General features: G+C 35.5%; 1 protein-coding gene across 1 annotated transcript; it reads right to left on the bottom strand.

Moving 5' to 3' along the window:
• Positions 1-3,931: 3,931 nt before the first annotated feature.
• On the bottom strand, positions 3,932-19,056 carry LOC133198205 (uncharacterized). The gene is made up of 10 exons (XM_061334329.1): positions 18,894-19,056; positions 17,623-18,000; positions 15,709-15,874; positions 15,326-15,444; positions 14,787-14,878; positions 9,612-9,694; positions 6,895-7,767; positions 6,580-6,706; positions 6,107-6,397; positions 3,932-5,156 (listed from the first exon to the last, which is right to left on the bottom strand). Exons 1-10 carry the CDS (start codon positions 19,007-19,009, stop codon positions 4,201-4,203), a joined length of 3,201 nt encoding a protein of 1,066 aa, XP_061190313.1. The 5' UTR covers positions 19,010-19,056; the 3' UTR covers positions 3,932-4,200.
• Positions 19,057-20,171: the final 1,115 nt, after the last annotated feature.

Raw genomic sequence — 20,171 nt, forward strand, 5'->3', positions numbered from 1 at the left:
AGTAAACTTAATAGATCTTCGCCATCTTTTTTCAGAAAATGTTCAGGAAGTGTTCTGCCCACTTAATTTTGAAGTAGGGTATGACTGTTTGATTGTATGTTGTTTAACGTCCCATTCGAGAATTTTTCACTCACATAGAGACGTCATTATATACCGGTGAAGGGCTTCAAATTTTGACCTTTACTCAGCACTCAGGGCCATTGAGCAGTGAGGGATCTTTATCGTGCCAACGCCTGCCTTGACACGGGGCCTCGGTTTTTAAGGTCTCATCCAAAGGACCCGCAACTTTCACTTCAAAGTAACGAGCGCATGGCGAAGGAACAGTTGCTACCCATTCTTTATCGACTTAGGTCAGTAGCGGCCGAGATTCGAACTCACAACCTCCCGATCACGGAGCCAGCGCTCTACCGACTCAACTACCGTGCCCGGTAAGTAGGGTATGCAGAAGTAAGGTATGAAGATATTGTACTTGATCTCAATATCATACAATTTTATTCATGCAAGCATCGTGTGCCATTCAAATCCCTCTGTAAAGCATAAGCTAAGAAAATTTTTAAGCTCTTTAAAAATAATCCTTTCTTTTCTCTATGTTAGTATAATAACTTACGGACACACAACCAAAACGCGTTTATACAAATATATATTTATAAAATAAATAATTTACTCAGAATATCATTTGTGTAGAAAAACAAATAACATTGAATTGACACGTGTTTTTAAAAAAAAAAACAGCTAAGAAGATTACTCTAAGTCTTAAGAGCAATATAGTTGCGTAAAAATTAAGTTTTATATTTTTATATCCATTATCCTTTTTGGCAAATTAACTGACAGAATATAAGAATTGAATTGTTATCACTTAATCAGACGATTTTATCGACATGTCTTGTCAGTGGAGTATTCTTTCATCATTAAAGACATCTCATGCAGAACAAAAGAATGATTGTATAAATGTCTGAGAAACGTCTGATGCAAATCAAAATGAAATATTCTTGTTCCTCGTTGATATATCGATGCCAAGAAGCATGCGTATGAAGTTTTAATATGAAGCAAGACAAAACAAGTCAAATCAGAAAGATTTTTTTCTCTCTTTATATCTATTGCATTAAGTTAATACTAGTAAGCTATCCATTTTAATCATAACCTTTACAGTTGTAGAGTAGGATTTACACACTATAGAAATTAACTTGCTTGTCGACGGATTTTCCGTTATTTCCCGATCATGACAAGGAGCACAAGGCGGGTGTGACCGGTCGGCAGGGGATGTTCACTCCTCCATGGCACCTGATCCCACCTCTGATGTTTTGGGGTCCGTGTTTGCTCTGCTCCTATTTTGTAATGTTTAATGGACTTCTGAGTTTTAATACTGTTCATTATCTCCATATATTTTATGCTATACAGACTAGCATGCGTATTGCATTATGGAATTAACAATAGATAAAACACGTCGGCAAAGGTTGAATCCACCAGGGTTGAAATACAAATATGTGCTTTTATAACATATTTTATAACATTTGTTGTAATTTGACATTACGTGAAAAGCTACATGTACTAAACTTGTCTTCTTTGATGATATTAAAGCTATATGTGGTCCAAAAGTATTGTAGTTTATATGTTACAAATTATTAGAGTGCACATTTTCTTCAGAAGTTACATCAAAAAAGATGTTGTCAATACCCAGGATCCATTGCACTATGCAAAGCCAAAGAATTATTGTATAAATGTTTGACATATCAGAATAAAGAATTCTTTATCTTGTTATTTGGGGGAACGACCAGGAAGTTCTAATAAGATAAATAAGAATGAGGCCTATTTGATTAAGCGATTACATAATGTTTTGTATAATTAAAATACCTTAACTAATTACGTAATTTTGGTCTACAATTTCAGGGTAAGTTTTCCAAAACATTGTTTATATGTTCTGTTTGGAATAAAACCGCATAATTGAGCAATACCAAACTTCCGTATTCATGAAAAGAATGCTGATATTATGTGATACTCTGTACATGTGATGAATACTTTTAAAGCTTAATTTCATTACTATTTACATGTATAAGAATTAGGAAAAAGCAGCTAAGTACCGGTTACACTAAATCTATTAACATACTAAGTTGAAACACATCTGAACACCCGCACCATTGCTTTTGTCTTGATCATTTTACAAACATCTAGGTCAAATTAAGTCTTTTATTAAGGATAACATCTATGATCCACCCCATCCTTACATTTCTAAACAAAATATTCTTTAAAATATTTAAGTACTTTTCTTCATTAAATCGTGCACGATATCAGACGATAAGCATGGCGACATTAGATGTTTATTGCGACAAACGGAATTTGGACAGAAACGTAACCATGACAACTTTTCTCATTAGCTCGTATCCATGCTAACAAGTCGACCTTTTTTGTGACCCATAACAGGAGAGTAGAGATGGTCGATTCACTTACACATATCTTTGATAAAGCGCAGTCACAGAAAGAGCTAACAATCATTTAAAAGGGCTTGGGCACAAATTTGAAGTTAATATTTTCAAAAAAAAAATTCAGTTTATCATGACTTATATGTTGCTAGAGCATTTCACGCCGAAATATAATAAAAGCTTATTTCGAAACTTCTTTTATCTGGAAATTATTTGATGTACGAAACGGAACGCGTTTGATTGACACATATCCTTGCACTTTCACAACGTAAACTTTATCCATAATATTTAAGAAAGTTAGACATTTTGTTTGTTTGTTAATGAAAAATATTAATACGGTACCATAATTCAGAAAATTCAGAGTAGAAATATAAGAAAGCAAAACCAATTCACCTTAGTATTGTCAGTCCGTGCTCAGTGATGTGTGCAGATCGAGACAACAAATTTTTATGCAATGCATCCCAAACAAAAAATGCGAAATATAATTTACTCCACTTAACTGTACTTTACTATAGTATCAAAGTTTTCAATATATCATATCAAAAGGACCCCTAGCTGATGTTATGAGGATGGCCCCACCCATGCACCAGAACCACGGTCTCAGGGGCAATTAATTTCACAATTTTATTTATAACAGAGAACTCATAATAAATATATAAATGCAAAGTATACCTACCAAATGTCCATGAAATGACCCGGGTCAGGAAATTCACAATTTTTTTTTTTTTTTTATAAAAGCTATATTCTTGCTAAAAGCTTTACTGCTTGTTGTCGAGGGGCAAAGATTTTTTTCAAATACTGCACTTATATTGATAATTTTCGCCACACCACTCAGGCTACAGGAAGACAGAAACCACCCATTTATTTTCTACGAATTATGCTAAAATTAGTAGAAATTGTTTCCAGGGCTCCGGGTTTTTGCCCAGTTCCTGATTCGTTTTTCTACTATATTTATGAAACAGATGATTGTTCATTATCTTCATCTTTTAACATTCAGACATTTCAAGTAAGGAGTTTAACACCGTTTGAAACAGGCACTAACTATCCAATATCTGAGTGATTAAGGTGACTTAAGAATTCCATTTGTAGCGATACATATGATAGGATGAATGTAACATTGCCGAAATGTTAGCTGCTTTCGCAATTGTCCTGTAATGATTTCAACTGTCATATCCTGTTTTACATACTACAGTAAAACTCAGTCATAAAGAATTCGCTTACAAGGAAATCTAGGTTATAAGGAACGTTTTACAAATCCGGTAGAGGATATTTCATTATCTTCCTTCCATGGATGAAATAAATCTCAGTTTGAAGGAAGTAAATTTGAGGTCCTAGTGAATACCTTATAAGTGAGTTTTAATACAGTAATAAAGAAACACATTTTCAGATTCTTTTGTGTTCTTTTAGGGGGTGAGAGTACGAATTCCTGTATCATCGACCTGTATATTACATGGGTGAAAGAGCCATGAAACAGTCTTACCATAATTTAAAATAAATTATTTTAATCAGTCAAAATATAAGTTGAACAATAAAGAATTTTTTTTTCAACCAAGTCCCTTGAACACATGTTGGAATAATGTTATTATAAAGTCTGTGATTTGGATTGCATTGTTTCATGATAGAAATGGACAAGAAAGAATACTGGTATCTGCGGAGTTAAGGATTTCACTTGCCGTAGCTAGACCTGTTGTAGAAGCATGGCAGCATGATAGCTTTAAAAATCAGTACATCCAGCTTCATGTGGCCGATCACGTGACTGAGAGAATTCAAATATATTTTTTATTCATTTGGTTAATGGGTTCATAATGTTAGATAAAGAGCAGCTAAGGTTTTTCTTCTGTGACGAGGAAAGCTTCCTACTGTTGGACTTCAGAGATTTTCCATTTTTATAGCCAGTCATAGACATTATGTCTTCCTCATTAAAACCTTCATCAGTAAGATGCTGAATGGCAGTTGCCCTTAAACATTGTCCTGAATAAATACGAGAAAGGTCTGCACCCTTACTGATGTCTTTCATAAAGTCAGTAATAGTTCTTCGCGTCAGGGGGGCATCCTTGTACCATTTACTAGTGCTCCTCGGTAGACACACAGCATCTTTTCTGTAATTATTAAAAAGTGCAGAGGCACAGTTGTCTGTTTTATCAATAAGTAATTTTAACATTTTTACAGGACATGTATCTTTATGTGTTGCGTACATACGCCTTTCTATGGTTACTTCTGCATTTCTAACACCTTTTTGTCGAATTTCATGATTTACATATTCACCAGTGTCATCAGCATGGAATGTGAAGGAATCCAACTTCAGCTCTTTATGGAACTGGGAAGCTTTACATATGAAATGGATGGCAAGATGAAAGTAGACACACTGTCTAAGAATGACTGGGTTAAGCAGCGCATGTTTAAAGTAGATGGATATTTTCTCCAGATCATATTTTTCTATAATTTCTTTGTGCTGCGTGGACACTGTTGTGCCCTCCCTTGCACGTTCTTTCAGCAAGCCTACTAAAACTCCATTGGATGATCTGAATTCCTTGTCTTTTACAATGTCTACACTTCTCTTTAAATCTCCCAGTCTTCTATTTATGGCAGCTCTCAGATTCTTTAATGTATTTTTTTGGTAAACTTGGCCATCTTTCTCAGGCCTGGCCTCGCAGTAGAATTTTTCCAGCAGTTTGTTGAGCTGAGTTGCTGAAATCGTTTCAAAATCGATCTCCTCCCCTCGTCTCTCTCTGCTCCAGTCTAAATAAAAGATTCAAATACTTTATCACTGTAAGAATGCATTTTTAATTTTGTCAATTTAATTCTTCTTTGTTCAGTATAAAAAGATTCACTTGTAATAATTTATTATCTACAATATCAGAGATGCAAGTGAATATTGTCTCAGAGTACCTATCCTGGCTTAAAATATTCATATGCTTGTGGTAGAAATATTGATAATGAAACAGTATATTAATCATACTTGAACCATTCATAAAACAGACAACAATGAAGGAATTGTGGATAAAATGGAAAACTTCAGCTTGGAGTAATTGAGCCAAAACAGAGAGTGGTTTGCTGAATATGTATTTTTCAGGTACATGTATATTTTAGGGTGAACTTTATATAAGTGGTTGTCTTTTTAGCAGAATTAAAGATTAGGAATGAATGATTGATTTTATGTTGTTTAATGTATCGTTCGAGAATTTTTCACTCAAAAAGAGACGTCAAAGTATGCTGTTGAATGGTTTTAAATTTAGACCTATACTCAGCATTTACGGCCATTGAGCAGTGAGGGTTCTTTATCCTGCCAACACCAACCGTAACTTCCTTACACTTTTTTTCTGAATGTAAATTTTTACTTTAATTAAGTGTGAAAATGCTGATAGAAAGGTTGGTCCCGACCTGAGAAAATGGACGAAATTTGAAGCAAGCAGATTTTTTTCAGGTAAGTTGTCAATAATTAGCGTCCTTACCCCATTAGAAAAATCAAGCAATGTATCTGACACTTATTTTTTTCTACATTGCAACTAAAGTAGATTACATTTGTAAAATATTCCAAATTAATAATACAACTGGTAATGTTTATTTAACCCTGCTTCCTCATTGCATTTGGCTAGGACTTGAGCAAATGCAAACAAGTAAGACAGCATGGATTGCTTAACGAGTCTGAATCATTTGATCATTGCCCTTGACCTAGTTATCAGGCTTACCTTGAATCATTTTACAACCCCAGGTGGTGTTTTTCTTGGTCCCTGGTGTTTGACGAGCCTCAAATAATCTCTTGATTTCTTCATCTGTGCTTTTCTTGAATCTGTTTGCCTTCTGTCGAAGAAATAAATTTAACTCTCTTTGAGAGCGCTTGCTTGTGGTCGGCTTTGATGGGATTTTTGAAATGTTTTCTCCAATTTCACTGCTGTCAGAGTGGCTCAAATTTTCAAAATCATCAGCATCCGACTGAATATCTTCCTCACCCTCATCAAGATAATCATCACATGTCGCATCTAAAACAAAGTTTCCATCTTAGTATTCTGTTCTGTTATTTCACTGAAATTCAAAAATAATTTTTTTTTTGCAGACAATTGTAAATACACTTATGATATAAAAGAAAAACACTACAGTGTTTATTTTTTCCTGATTTCATTATAGTGATCTATGTGTATAAGTCCTAAAAGAGAGATTTTACCATAATTATGTAGTGTCATGGACTGGTTCTCTTCTTGAGTTTTTTTTTCAGCAGCAAACCTTTTACTGGTGCTCGCCCCATCAGAGTTCTCCATCAGTGCCCTCTTAAGCACATTTCCCTCTGCATACTTAAATTTTATTAAACTTTATTAAATTTTAATTGATTATGTGCTTCTGATCAGAATCTGCTGACAAAATTATGTAGAAGACATCATAAACTGATCAATTTTTTCCTTCTTCTTTAAAATTTACATGTAATGTTTGAATCAGGCAGACAAGGTGATTTTGAATACATCACTTTTCAATAAAATCCAACCTTTTTGTCTTTCTCTTTTTGATCTCTATCCATTAGTTTGTCTTCAGAAGATATCATCCCAGCTGCAGCCTGCTGAAGTCCTATTGTAGGCTGTTGTCCTTCTATTGTAGGATGGTGTGCTGAAGTTTGCTGTCCTCCTGTAGATGCCTGTTGCCCTCCAGTGAGCAACTGAACATTTTTGGTTGGTGACACAATAAAAGGTTTTGATGATAAGAAACTATGCTGAACTAAATTTGGTAACACTGTAAAGTTGGCTGCCGTCGGAACAGATGAAGGGGTCTGGGAGGTTAGTTCCTGTGGACTGACTAGTGTTCCATTCTGGGGATTCATTATCAGTGTCTGAGGTAGGGAATTCTGCTGTAGATATAAAGATTGTCCAGCTCTCACCACCTTTAATGGGAAAGTCATCTTATTTCCCCCTGTCCCTGTGCTAATTGTTAGAGGTAGTGCTGAAGAGGCCACATTTGCAGTAGGTATCACTGTCTTTATAATTCGGTGTGCAAACAGCACAGCATTCTGAGGAACATTCTGTGCAAGGACTGACGGATGCACTGCTGGAGTTGGTTTCGCACTAGAAGTCCTCGGTCCACTGGTGTTCCTCTTGGGCGTACTATCTGGTTCCGTCTTTATAGTCTCTAGAACCTCCCTGGTTTTTTCACTTGTATCACTCGTTATCACAGAATCCAGACAATCAGAATAATTGTCAACAGGTTCTTGTTTCACTTTTGTAATTATGTGGGAGAGATTATCTCCCCCTGAATCAATACATTTACTTGTTATCTGGTGGACGGGGCTGCTATCAGAATGAGGTATGGATCCAGAGTTTTGTGGTGTGTAATCCTCAGAGTACGGTTCTTCTTTTATATCAATTTCCTAAAGGATTAGAATATGTGTACTTTTCAAGGTTTTTTCACCTTGCAAATTAACATTTGTAAATAATATTTGGTAAAAAAAAAAAAAAGAATACTTTCAAATAATTTACATTTTTTCATTTTGATATATAAAGAAAATTGTGCAAATTATATTTTAACATAATTTTGTCTTAACACACAAAGACCGGCAACTTATGGTTTACAGATAAATACTCGACATTAGAAAAAGTTTCTCTATAATTACATCATGAACTGACAACATCAATTTGTTTGTTTTGCTCTTTTGATAAACTTTCAGGTAAAAGAAGTTTTTGAACAAGTTTTTTATGATGTGTCTGAAACCCTTCTGCAATACTCAGGTCAATACATTAAAACATCTTATGAAGAAGCACCAGAGAGTGATAATTATGCTTCATTATAAAATTTATGTAATTTGTTACATCAGTTCAGTTCACAATTATGGTGGCATATTTATGCCATCCAAATAATTTTTTGTCAACATAAGATATCGCATCAAGTCAAGATGGCTATCTCGTCAAATCAAGAAAATTTGCTGTTTTTGTCGAGATACACCAACTTCTATCTCGTCTAGTCAAGATAATCTATCACATTTTGTTGTGGTAGCTATCTCGACATAACGAGATAATTTATCATGTATCATGACTAAAATGTTGCGTTGACAAGTACTGCCTCTTCATAATTGCAGTCATGATAACTGTATATGTACATGTACATATGCTAGTATATAAATAGATAACGTGTTACGGTCATTTTTTAATTGAAATAGGCGGATATCTTCTATCAAATTGTTACCTTAATAAGTATTGCACGCATAATTTCAAAGGAATTCAGTTCGAACCAGTGTGTGTTCATACTGTGTCCTTGTTTTCAGTGAAATAAAATACAAGTACGTACATGAATGAACCAAACCAATCAGCTTTTTACTTACTTACATGTAATACATGTATTTGAAATTATTAATTCAATAAATTTGCTATTCATTTTTTTATTTTTTGTTTATCAGAGATCAATACTTGGCTATAATAATTATCTTATTATCAGTAGTTTGTAATAAATGATTGACTTTTATTTATGCTGTGCCAGTAACTACGAAAAGACCAAAAATGGAAATTATGAATTAAGTAAATGGGTTGTTTTGTTTCATATTTAACGGAGAGAGTTTATGGAACGGTTTATATTCAAAAAATTTTATCTTTAAAAAATTAAATTCCTCCAATAGACAAATACAAAAATTAAATTGATTCAATAGCAGTGATCAATGTGAAAAATAATTTCAATAAAAGAGATCCTCATAGTTTCACTGGAAAACAACTGAGACACCTGTAACACGTCATTTATATAAATACATACATACATGTATATATTTGAGTATACAGTTATCGTGACAGCAATTATGAAGAGGCAGTACTTGTTAACGCACCAATTTTAGTCATGAAACAAGATTAATCCTGCACTGTCGAGATAGCTGTTGCAAAAAATGTGATAGCTTATCTTGACTTGATGAGATTGAAGTTAGTACATCTCGACAAAACCAGCAACTTATCTTGACTTGAAGTGATAGTTATCTTGACTTGACCAGATATCTTATGTTGAAAAAAAAAATATTTGGATGGCATAAATATGCCACCATACACAATAGATTTTAAAGTCACAGGGAACGAAAATCGCTTTGCTGTAAGCATCCATTCATTAGAAGAGTGTTCACTATGAGCGTGTTTTACTGTACATGAAATTCTACCAAAAGTTTTAAGAATATCTTTATCTGTGCCCTTTATAATAAGACAGTGAATATGTAAGTGTACTTTAAATATACTTAACACTGACACCTTCTGGGTCAAGGTCACTAATGGTACTGGAATCATCATCAACGGACTCATCATCATCAATAGACTCTGCCCCATCATCAACTGTCAAATACAAGATAACTTTACAGTTGGAGAGACTGCGCCCCATCATCAACTGTCAAATACAAGATAACTTTACAGTTATAGAGACTCCGCCCCATCATCAACTGTCAAATACAAGATAACTTTACAGTTATAGAGACTCCACCCCATCATCAACTGTCAAATACAAGATAACTTTACAGTTATAGAGACTCCGCCCCATCATCAACTGTCAAATACAAGATAGCTTTACAATTAGAGAGACTCCGCCCCATCATCAACTGTCAAATACAAGATAGCTTTACAGTTAGAGAAACTTAGCCCCATCATCAACCGTCAAATACAAGATAGCTTTACAATTATAGAGACTCCGCCCCATCATCAACTGTCAAATACAAGATAACTTTACAGTTAGAGAGACTCCGCCCCATCATCAACTGTCAAATACAAGATAACTTTACAGTTAGAGAGACTCCGCCCCATCATCAACTGTCAAATACAAGATAACTTTACAGTTAGAGAGACTTAGCCCCATCATCAACTGTCAAATACAAGATAACTTTACAGTTAGAGAGACTCCGCCCCATCATCAACTGTCAAATACATGATAACTTTACAGTTAGAGAGACTCCGCCCCATCATCAACTGTCAAATACATGATAACTTTACAGTTAGAGAGACTCCGCCCCATCATCAACTGTCAAATACAAGATTACTTTACAGTTAGAGAGACTCCGCCCCATCATCAACTGTCAAATACATGATAACTTTACAGTTAGAGAGACTCCGCCCCATCATCAACTGTCAAATACATGATAACTTTACAGTTAGAGAGACTCCGCCCCATCATCAACTGTCAAATACAAGATAGCTTTACAATTAGAGAGACTCCGCCCCATCATCAACTGTCAAATACAAGATAGCTTTACAGTTAGAGAAACTTAGCCCCATCATCAACTGTCAAATACAAGATAGCTTTACAATTATAGAGACTCCGCCCCATCATCAACTGTCAAATACAAGATAACTTTACAGTTAGAGAGACTCCGCCCCATCATCAACTGTCAAATACATGATAACTTTACAGTTAGAGAGACTCCGCCCCATCATCAACTGTCAAATACATGATAACTTTACAGTTATAGAGACTCCGCCCCATCATCAACTGTCAAATACATGATAACTTTACAGTTATAGAGACTCCGCCCCATCATCAACTGTCAAATACAAGATAACTTTACAGTAAGAGAGACTCCGTCCCATCATCAACTGTCAAATACAAGATAACTTTACAGTTAGAGAGACTCCGCCCCATCATCAACTGTCAAATACATGATAACTTTACTGTTAGAGTAAGAGATGTGGCATGTTCAAGCATGCACGTATACCTCATAACAGATTTCTTTTTAAAATAGTATTGTCCTAGCAATACTATTGCCACCTGCAGGAAAGATGCAAAAATTGGTACAAATACTTATTATAAAGATGCGTCAAGGATTTAGTATGACCAGCACATATATAGAGGATATTAAATACTTAAATTTGTAAATGGAATTTATTTCATTAGTGCCACACGAGATTTTAATGCAAGAACAAAGGAAATACTGTGAAAACGGTCTAATCTTGACACCTGCCCAATCCATTTCACTGTGAATTCCAACCCTCATTTCAGTTTTCTGTGTTCTTTACACTGTGCAACCTGACATCCTGTCTATTCTGACATAAAATTTGTCTCCCTGTGCATGTCAGATTAGACAGGTTTCATTGTATAAAACAAGAGTCCCATGGGCCACAATGATCAGCTGAGTTATTATGGCCCTGCTGTTCTTCATCAGCAGATTTCCTATTTAAAACTCTTACTGCATATTTCCTCCCAACCCTAACCCAGAGACTCATGATTTGAAATCTACACTCTCTATACATGCTTCCATATCATGGCTTTGATATTCCTAAGAAGATTTTTTCCTGTATAGTACATTATGTAAAACTTTGATCAAACATTGTGACCCCACCCTATCCCTATGTGTTATAATTTAAACAAACTTGAATTTACACCACCCAAGGATGCATCCATTTAAATATGACTACTCAGGACTTTGATGTTTTTGAGAAGAAGATTTTTAATGATTTTTCCTATTAATTTCTTTGTTAGACTTTGATTGGCCTGTCTGGTCTCACGTTTCTTTGACTCATGGTCTTGGGGCCAGGTGAGCTAAAGGTCCCGTCTCACAAGTGAAACAAATTCCATATTCTACTACATGTATGCGAGTTAAGGCTAGGTATAGGTGTTTCTATGCAAATGAGCCAATGCAAACACATAAGAGGTATATTCATTATTCAGAGAAAGTTTTAATTTATTCTCTTATGCATACTTAGTACCAACGATATGTTATAGCCAGTAAACATTATGACGTCACTGATCTTTACCTGCTGGAGGTAATAAAACACATCAGCAAACAGCTTCAGCACAAGGGATTACCCTATTTATTTTCATATAAAAATTGTATAATGCTAAGAAGAATATTCTATAGATTAATAAAAGTGCTGCACAAATCCTAGGCATTTTATCACTTGATCGGAATTTGAGGAAACTTCCACTGGACTGAAAATTTTTACCCTTATTCAACTTAAAACTTTACAAATAGAAATTATACAACTGAGCTATTGATATTTGTGCAGCAATACCAGCAATCCTTGGAATATTTTGCTTCTAAATACACGTTGTTTCAGTTTAATAAAATAGAGCATGCCCTTGAGCCAAAGCTGTTTTGTTGATGTCCATTATAATCTTGTGTAGTAAAAAACAATGACGTCATAATATTATGTCATAACTTGTACGGCGACTATCTCATGTCATGGGTACCAAGTATGTATTAGACAATAAGTTTTAACTTTCTCTGTATAATAGATATAGTCCTTAGGCATTTTAATTAGTTTATTTGCATAGAAATGCCTATACCTAGCCTTAACTCACCTGTGTATAAAACATCGAATTTTCTGTTTAATACATTTATATTGACTTTTAGTAACGTAGTGTTGTAGGCTGTGATGTCTCTAGAGCGATTGGGAAGTCATAGCTAAAGGATTGTGACAACGAAAATTGTAAACATGGATTTTAGCAATGTTGGGCAAATTACGTCTCTGAAAGGATGATTTTTTTTTACTCTCATCTTCTTGTAAGAGACTAGGAAATATTTTTTACAACACTCTCTGTGGAGGGAAAGGAAATCTTGAGTTTTGCTGCACTTTTGATAATTTACAGTACTGTATACAGAGACATTTTGGTCCGTCTTATTTTCATCCCTTTCGCCCTTCCCACAGGTGAGCAAATTTAAAACGGGACAAATTCAAAAAACACAGTATGATTTCTTAAACAGAATTGTCACTGGACAAATTTAAAATGGGCAAAATTGTTTCCAAGTGTGAAAGGGCGAAAAAAACATGGGGACAAAATAACCCCGTATACAATATTTCAATGGTGAAAATGTAATAGAGAATATTTACATTTCCAATATCTTTGTCAGAGATAAAATTTCAAATAGTAAAAATACTTTATTTCTACATAAATCTACTGGTTCATCGAAAGGCGTGGTGAAAAAAAATCACGTGCGGGGCGGGACAAATAGAGACAGAAGCAGGGCTTGTAGCACGTGACTTTGCAGAATCAAGAGCATGTAAATATAAGGAATAACTGTCAGATTTTTTGGTGTCATGACGATGATCAATCGATTGGCTTGCGTGATAATTTTATGCATAAACGCCTTCGGCGTTTATGCAAATTATCACGCAAGCCAATCTTCGGCGTTTATGCAAATTATCATGCAAGCCAATCGATTGATCACATCAAGAAACCAAAAAAATAGACAGTTATTTCTTAAGTATAATCACAGGACAGGTATAGAGTCTTAGAAGAATTTTGTATGTGACAGGTGGGGAAAAATCAATTCTGAACTGGGACTCAAACTCATGGCCTCTGGCGCACTGAGCCAGCACTCTAACCACTGAGCTATTGAGACCTAATATATTGACTGATTTTCACGCACCTGTGAACCCGGTGACATATTTCTTTGTAGAAATTCTTCCTCGAATTCTATTAGGTAAGGAAACACTGTATGGCATGTTCCTAGGGAATGTGTTGGGCCCCAAATGTCACAGGTGGTGAAAAATCAAGTCTCAGCCAGGACCCATGGCTTCTGGCGTACCTTGCCAGCGCTCTAACCACTGAGCTATTGAGACCCAATCTATTGACTGACTTTCACACACCTGTGAACCCAGTGACTTTCACACACTGTGAGCCCGGTGACTTTCACACACCTGTGAACCCGGTGACTTACACACACCTGTGAACCCGGGGACTTTCACACACCTGTGAGCCTGGTGACTTTCACACACCTGTGAACCTGGTGACTTTCACACACCTGAGAGCTCGGTGACTTTCACACACCTGTGAACCCGGTAACTTACAAACACCTGTGAGCCCGGTGACTTTCACACACCTGTGAACCCGGTGACTTTCACACACCTGTGAACCCGGTGACTTCACACACCTGTGAACCTGATGACTTTCACACACCTGTGAACTCCACATACCTGTGAGCCCGGTGACTTTCACACACCTGTGAACCCGGTGACTTACACACACCTGTGAACCCGGTGACTTTCACACACCTGTGAACCCGGTGACTTACACACACCTGTGAACCTGGTGACTTTCACACACCTGTGAACCCGGTGACTTACACACACCTGTGAACCCGGTGACTTTCACACACCTGTGAATCCGGTGACTTACACACACCTGTGAACCTGGTGACTTTCACACACTGTGAGCCTGGTGATTTCACACACCTGTGAACCCGGTGACATTCACACACCTGAGAGCTTGGTGACTTTCACACACCTGTGAACCCGGTGACTTTCACACACCTGAGAGCTTGGTGACTTTCACACACCTGTGAACCCGGTGACTTACAAACACCTGTGAACCCGGTGACTTTCACACAACTGTGAGCCTGGTGACTTTCACACACCTATGAACCCAGTGACTTTCACACATCTGTGAACCTGGTGACTTTCACACACCTGTGAACCAGGTGACATGTATATTCCCTACCTTCTAACTGCAGTGAGACATCATTGCTGAGTTCTTCAGAAGCTAATAATGAATCATCAACTGTTGGAGTAGAAAAGAATGCATTTAAAAAACTATGTCAGGAAGAATTACTCTTCAAAAATATGAATAATGTAATATCTTTTAATCACAAAATACAATATCCCTACAGTAATTTTACTACTTGACAATTCATTGACAGACTCAATATTTTTGTGCATGCATGTGTGTGTGTGGTGATTGTAGGGGGGGGGGGATGACCACCTGGAAATATTTAAACTTCAAGACGGTCTTTTCTACTTGATTTATTTTTTTAATATTTAAAATATTTACATTCCACATTTATTTTGCTTATAAAATGTGTGGAAAGCGACAGGATTCAAAACACCATAACACGGACTGGGGGTTAAAAGGTTAAAGTATGCATTTTATAGTAGCTCTGATTCAATGGAGGTTTACATGATACAGCCGAGGTTAGATGAGGTACGAATCGGCTGAGGTGTGCCGAGTGACACTCAGAACTTGATGGAGACTTAGTACACTAAGAACTTGATGGGGACTTACACTCAGAACTTGATAGGAACTTACACTCAGAACTTGATGGGAACTTACACTCAGAACTTGATGGGAACTTACACTCAGAACTTGATTGAGACTTACACTCAGAACATGATTGGGACTTACATTAAATACTTGATGGGGACTTATACTCAGAACTTGATAGAGACTTACATTCAGAACTTGATTGAGACTTACACTCAGACTTGATGGGAACTTACACTCAGAACTTGATTGAGACTTACATTCAGAACTTGATTGAGACTTACACTCAGACTTGATTGGGACTTACATTCAGAACTTGATTGAGACTTACATCATTCAGAACTTGATGGAGACTTACATTCAGAATTTGATGGAGACTTACATTCAGAACTTGACTGAGACTTACACTCAGAACTTGACTGAGACTTAAACTCAGAACTTGATGGAGACTTACACTCAGACTTGATGGGGACTTACACTCAGAACTTGAGACTTTGCCATGCTGTCTTTCTGATTTCTCGTGGCCAGCTGTCTGTCCATTGTGCCTTCTACAAAAGACAAATATACATCATGTACACATTCTTTAATTCTGCTAATTGTGCACATGTAAATACAGTCAAACCTCATCCCAAACTCAACGACACTGAGATTAACCTGTGAGATGTCTGAAATTCAAGATAACAAAATTAAAAATATGATAAAAGTGGTTTGGGCACTCAAATCATTTTAGCATTCTGTAAACGTACATTTTCCAACAGGGTAATATTTATGCAGAATCACAATACTGTAGATTCCTTATTTTTCGCAAGTACTTATTTTCGCGAAATGACTCTTTGACGTCAAATCGCGAGAACAATAATTCGCGAGTAGACGGTTGGTCAAGAGATTTTACATTGATTTCAGCACCATAAAAATAAGAGTGAGTAATTTTATATCGCGAGTGGTGTTTCTCGCGTAATTACGCAATAATTAATTCCTCGCGTATATTTAGGAATCTACAGTATCTGTTCCATCCTCGGGTAGAAAATTATGCCGATTTTTTGTATTTTTCATTATGTCTTCCTAGTGGATTTCAAGTATGCTGTGACAAACTTCATTTCTGCAGAAATACTGAGTCCGCTTACATAGCAAAAATTCAGCCTACGCTGAAAAAAGTACATCTGCAGTATCCCTGGTATTTGAGATATGGTTGTCTGTATTAATCATAAAGATTTAATAAAAGATCAATAACCCTGTAAGTGTATATCATGTAGCATATTGATTTAATAAAAGATAAATAATCCTGTTAGAGTATATCATGTATCATATTGATATAATAAAAGATGAATAACCCTGTTAGTGTATATCATGTATCATAATGATATAATAAAAGATCAATAACCCTGTTAGTGTATATCATGTATCATATTGATATAATAAAAGATCAATAACCCTGTTAGTGTATATCATGTATCATAATGATTTAATAAAAATCAATAACCCTTTTAGTGTATATCATGTATCATAATGATTTAATAAAGATCAATAACTCTGTTTACTAAGTGTATATCATGTATCATATTGACATAATAAAAGATCAGTAAGTCTGTTAGTGTATACATGTATCATGTATATCATAAAAACTTGCTGCTCTTGCTTTATGTACAAATCATGAAAAATGAACACAAGAGAAACTTGACCTTGAGCTTGCCAATTTTTGAATATTACCCTGGGTCAGAACATAACGCTTCCTTGAGCCATAATCAATCTTTGTATCCTGTATCGACTTCTTATTAGACTCCGCTTGGGATTATAGACCAGACACAAATAATACACATTTTCTGCCAGTAACCTTGGAATAACATTGTGCCAAGGTCAATACAATCTCTCAGGTTATATACTTACAATATTTGTGATGAGCATGAGGCTTTTCTTTTTCCACTGCAAGATATGGTCAGGACAGGAATTACTCATTTTCCTCAACTTAAAGTGATCTAGAACTTAATAAAATGACCTTGAGTCAAGGACAGGACACTCCTTCAGGTTCTAAGCAATCTTTTATTTGAAATATCAATTTCTAATGTTCCTCCTTTAAATTAATAAGACGTAGTCAGACCCGATGAGATACATTGCACAAATAGAGCTGGACAGCTAGATGAACAAACAGACAGACAAGACGATTCCTATGTACACAAATCTTTGTTTCAAGGGGGATGGGGAGGGTGGTTAAAAAACCTATTTGCCCAGAATTAGACATTCCTTTTATCTCACAGACCCCCCCCCCCCTTCCCTTTTTTTACAACTTGATCAAACTTACAGTTTAGAATCTGCCACTGGGTTCATATATGAAGTGTCGGAGTGTAACACTGGCTCCATAGATGAAGTGTTGGGGTGTGACACTGGCTCCGTAGATGAAGTGTTGGACTGTGACACTGGCTCCGTAGATGAAGTGTTGGCCTGTGACACTGGCTCCGTAGATGAAGTGTTGGGCTGTGACACTGGCTCCGTAGATGAAGTGTTGGACTGTGACACTGGCTCCGTAGATGAAGTGTTGGGCTGTGACACTGGCTCCGTAGATGAAGTGTTGGACTGTGACACTGGCTCCGTAGATGAAGTGTTGGGCTGTGACACTGTTTTATTTCTGAGTCTATTGTGTCTTGTAACCAGCTCCTGTGTGTGATTGTCCTTCTCATACCTGAAAAAAAAAATTATTCAGCTCAGCAAGCCAGTAAATGACACCAAGCCAGACATACTTTAGTCTGTCTTTTTAGAAGAAAGTCATTCAACAACACCAAACACATAAATATTATAAACCTTTGCCAAAGGATAATCAATAATTTTAATTATAAGTCAATAATCATTCATTTGATGAAAATTTCAGTGTCAAAAGTTCTATTTAATCTTATCAAACTATCAAATAATTTAATCGTGTGTGTATACTCTAAGAAAATTGAAGTGTGTTCATAGTTTACAGTTCATACATTCTTATAAAATTGAGTAACTGAAATATCTATACTGTGTTGAAACTGTCAATTAGGTATATATAACAAAATACAGGCCAAAGTGTCCTCAAGCCAGTCAAGGCTAATACTGGCCTCCCATTACACTGATTCTCCGGATGTGAGTTAGATTCTTCTACATGCAAATACTTTGTTAGCCTATCAAAAGTAAATTCTCTGTTTAATGTCACCCACGTAAGTTTTGGAGAAATTGTGGCTTACCAAAAAAAAAGAAAGAAAGAAAATAAAAAAAAATCTCTATTTTTTGATAGATTTCTTCTAGTTTAATTATTACTCTTAATTTTGACATGAAGTATGTTAGAGATAATTAACCGGTGCAGTAATTGCAGAAAACTTTCAAAAACCGGTTTTAACTTATAACTAGTTGAGAGTTAATCGATCGATGAAGGAAATTTAAATATTTAATTAGGCATATAAGAATTAACAACAATAGATTTAAACAATTGCTGGATTGCATAAAGTTAGACCCAAGAACAATACAAAAAATCACCCTTAAATGGGTTGACGTACATGTTTGCCTCTGTTATAGTTTAAAATTCTCGGTCGTTTTAGATGCATGTGCACACACCTGTCAAGTAGGTATCCTGCCAGTTCGTGATGATGTGTAAGACACAGGTCCTTCTTCAGACAGTTCCACCGTGTGATGTGTACTCCGATGTAGATTCTTTCCTTGTCGGTCTGCATTTGTCGCTCCTTCTTTCTTGCTTTCCTTTGTTCCGGCGTGAATCTACTGTCTACAGGTCTCCCTCGCCTTCTTTTCGGAATCGACGCCATATTTTTTGTTTATGTTCTAAATGCTCGCCGTATCACGTGATATTGTAATGAAAAGCGCGGCTTTATTCAAATGTGTTACACTGGTTAATATGAATACATTTTCTGACCAACAAATCACCACTATGAGCAGACAGTCCTAATTTAAAAGAAACTTTTGAGATGTTTATTTTTCAGATCTCGTAAAGAGATAATTTATAAATATATATATTTTTTTCATTTAATTTATTTTGACAAAAAAAAACACATGATCTGTGGCGCAAGTCATACATACAGTAAACAAATATAGTCACATAGATTTTCTTATATTACATGCATCACAAATAAAATTGTATATACGTCTTGTGATTCAAACATCTGCTGGATTAAGTATTTCATATTAGTACCAAACTCACTTATTTTCCAGCGGTACAGCAATGTAGCAATTAAGAAAATGATGGCAAGAGAAATATACTGATTAATGTTGATGCCATATTAAATACTAAACTTCATTTTTTATTTATTATTACATGATGACTTAAACTTTTCTATCGCCAATTAACTTCCCTTATTATGTAGCAATATACCATTTTAATCTGCATAACTATGGGGTTTATGTCTCAAGACTGATTCAATACACAAGTGCATGTTCTTTCAATGAAAAACATCTAAAATGAGACCGGCTACTGATAAACAAGTGGATGATACAAAGGTATATATCTTTTAAAATCTCATTTAGATTCAACATGTTCAACATTTTACAAATTCTATGGTAAACACAATTGCTTTGTTCACAATATAATTGCTTTGTTCACAATACAATTGGATCTCCTTCTTCATTTATTATCTTGACTAATAAAATAGCAACAAGGTTACAATGGTTTTTTTTTTTGTACTTTTGTGACCTAGCATTCATTAAATTCTCTTGATCGTTTTTTAACACATTAATGTATCCAAGTCAATTTTTTGAACGATCATAAAATTTTATCCCAACTGCTCCCCAAATTTACACGTGAAATTGAAAAAAAAATAATCTGTCCTTGACTGCTATGAAAATAAATAATCTGTCCTTGACTGCTATGAAAATAAATAATCT

The sequence above is a fragment of the Saccostrea echinata genome, unplaced genomic scaffold, assembly GCF_033153115.1.
Source record: "Saccostrea echinata isolate AGI-Se365-2 ecotype Australia unplaced genomic scaffold, CSIRO_AGI_Sech_v1 ptg000033l, whole genome shotgun sequence".
NCBI classification, from domain to species: domain Eukaryota; kingdom Metazoa; phylum Mollusca; class Bivalvia; order Ostreida; family Ostreidae; genus Saccostrea; species Saccostrea echinata.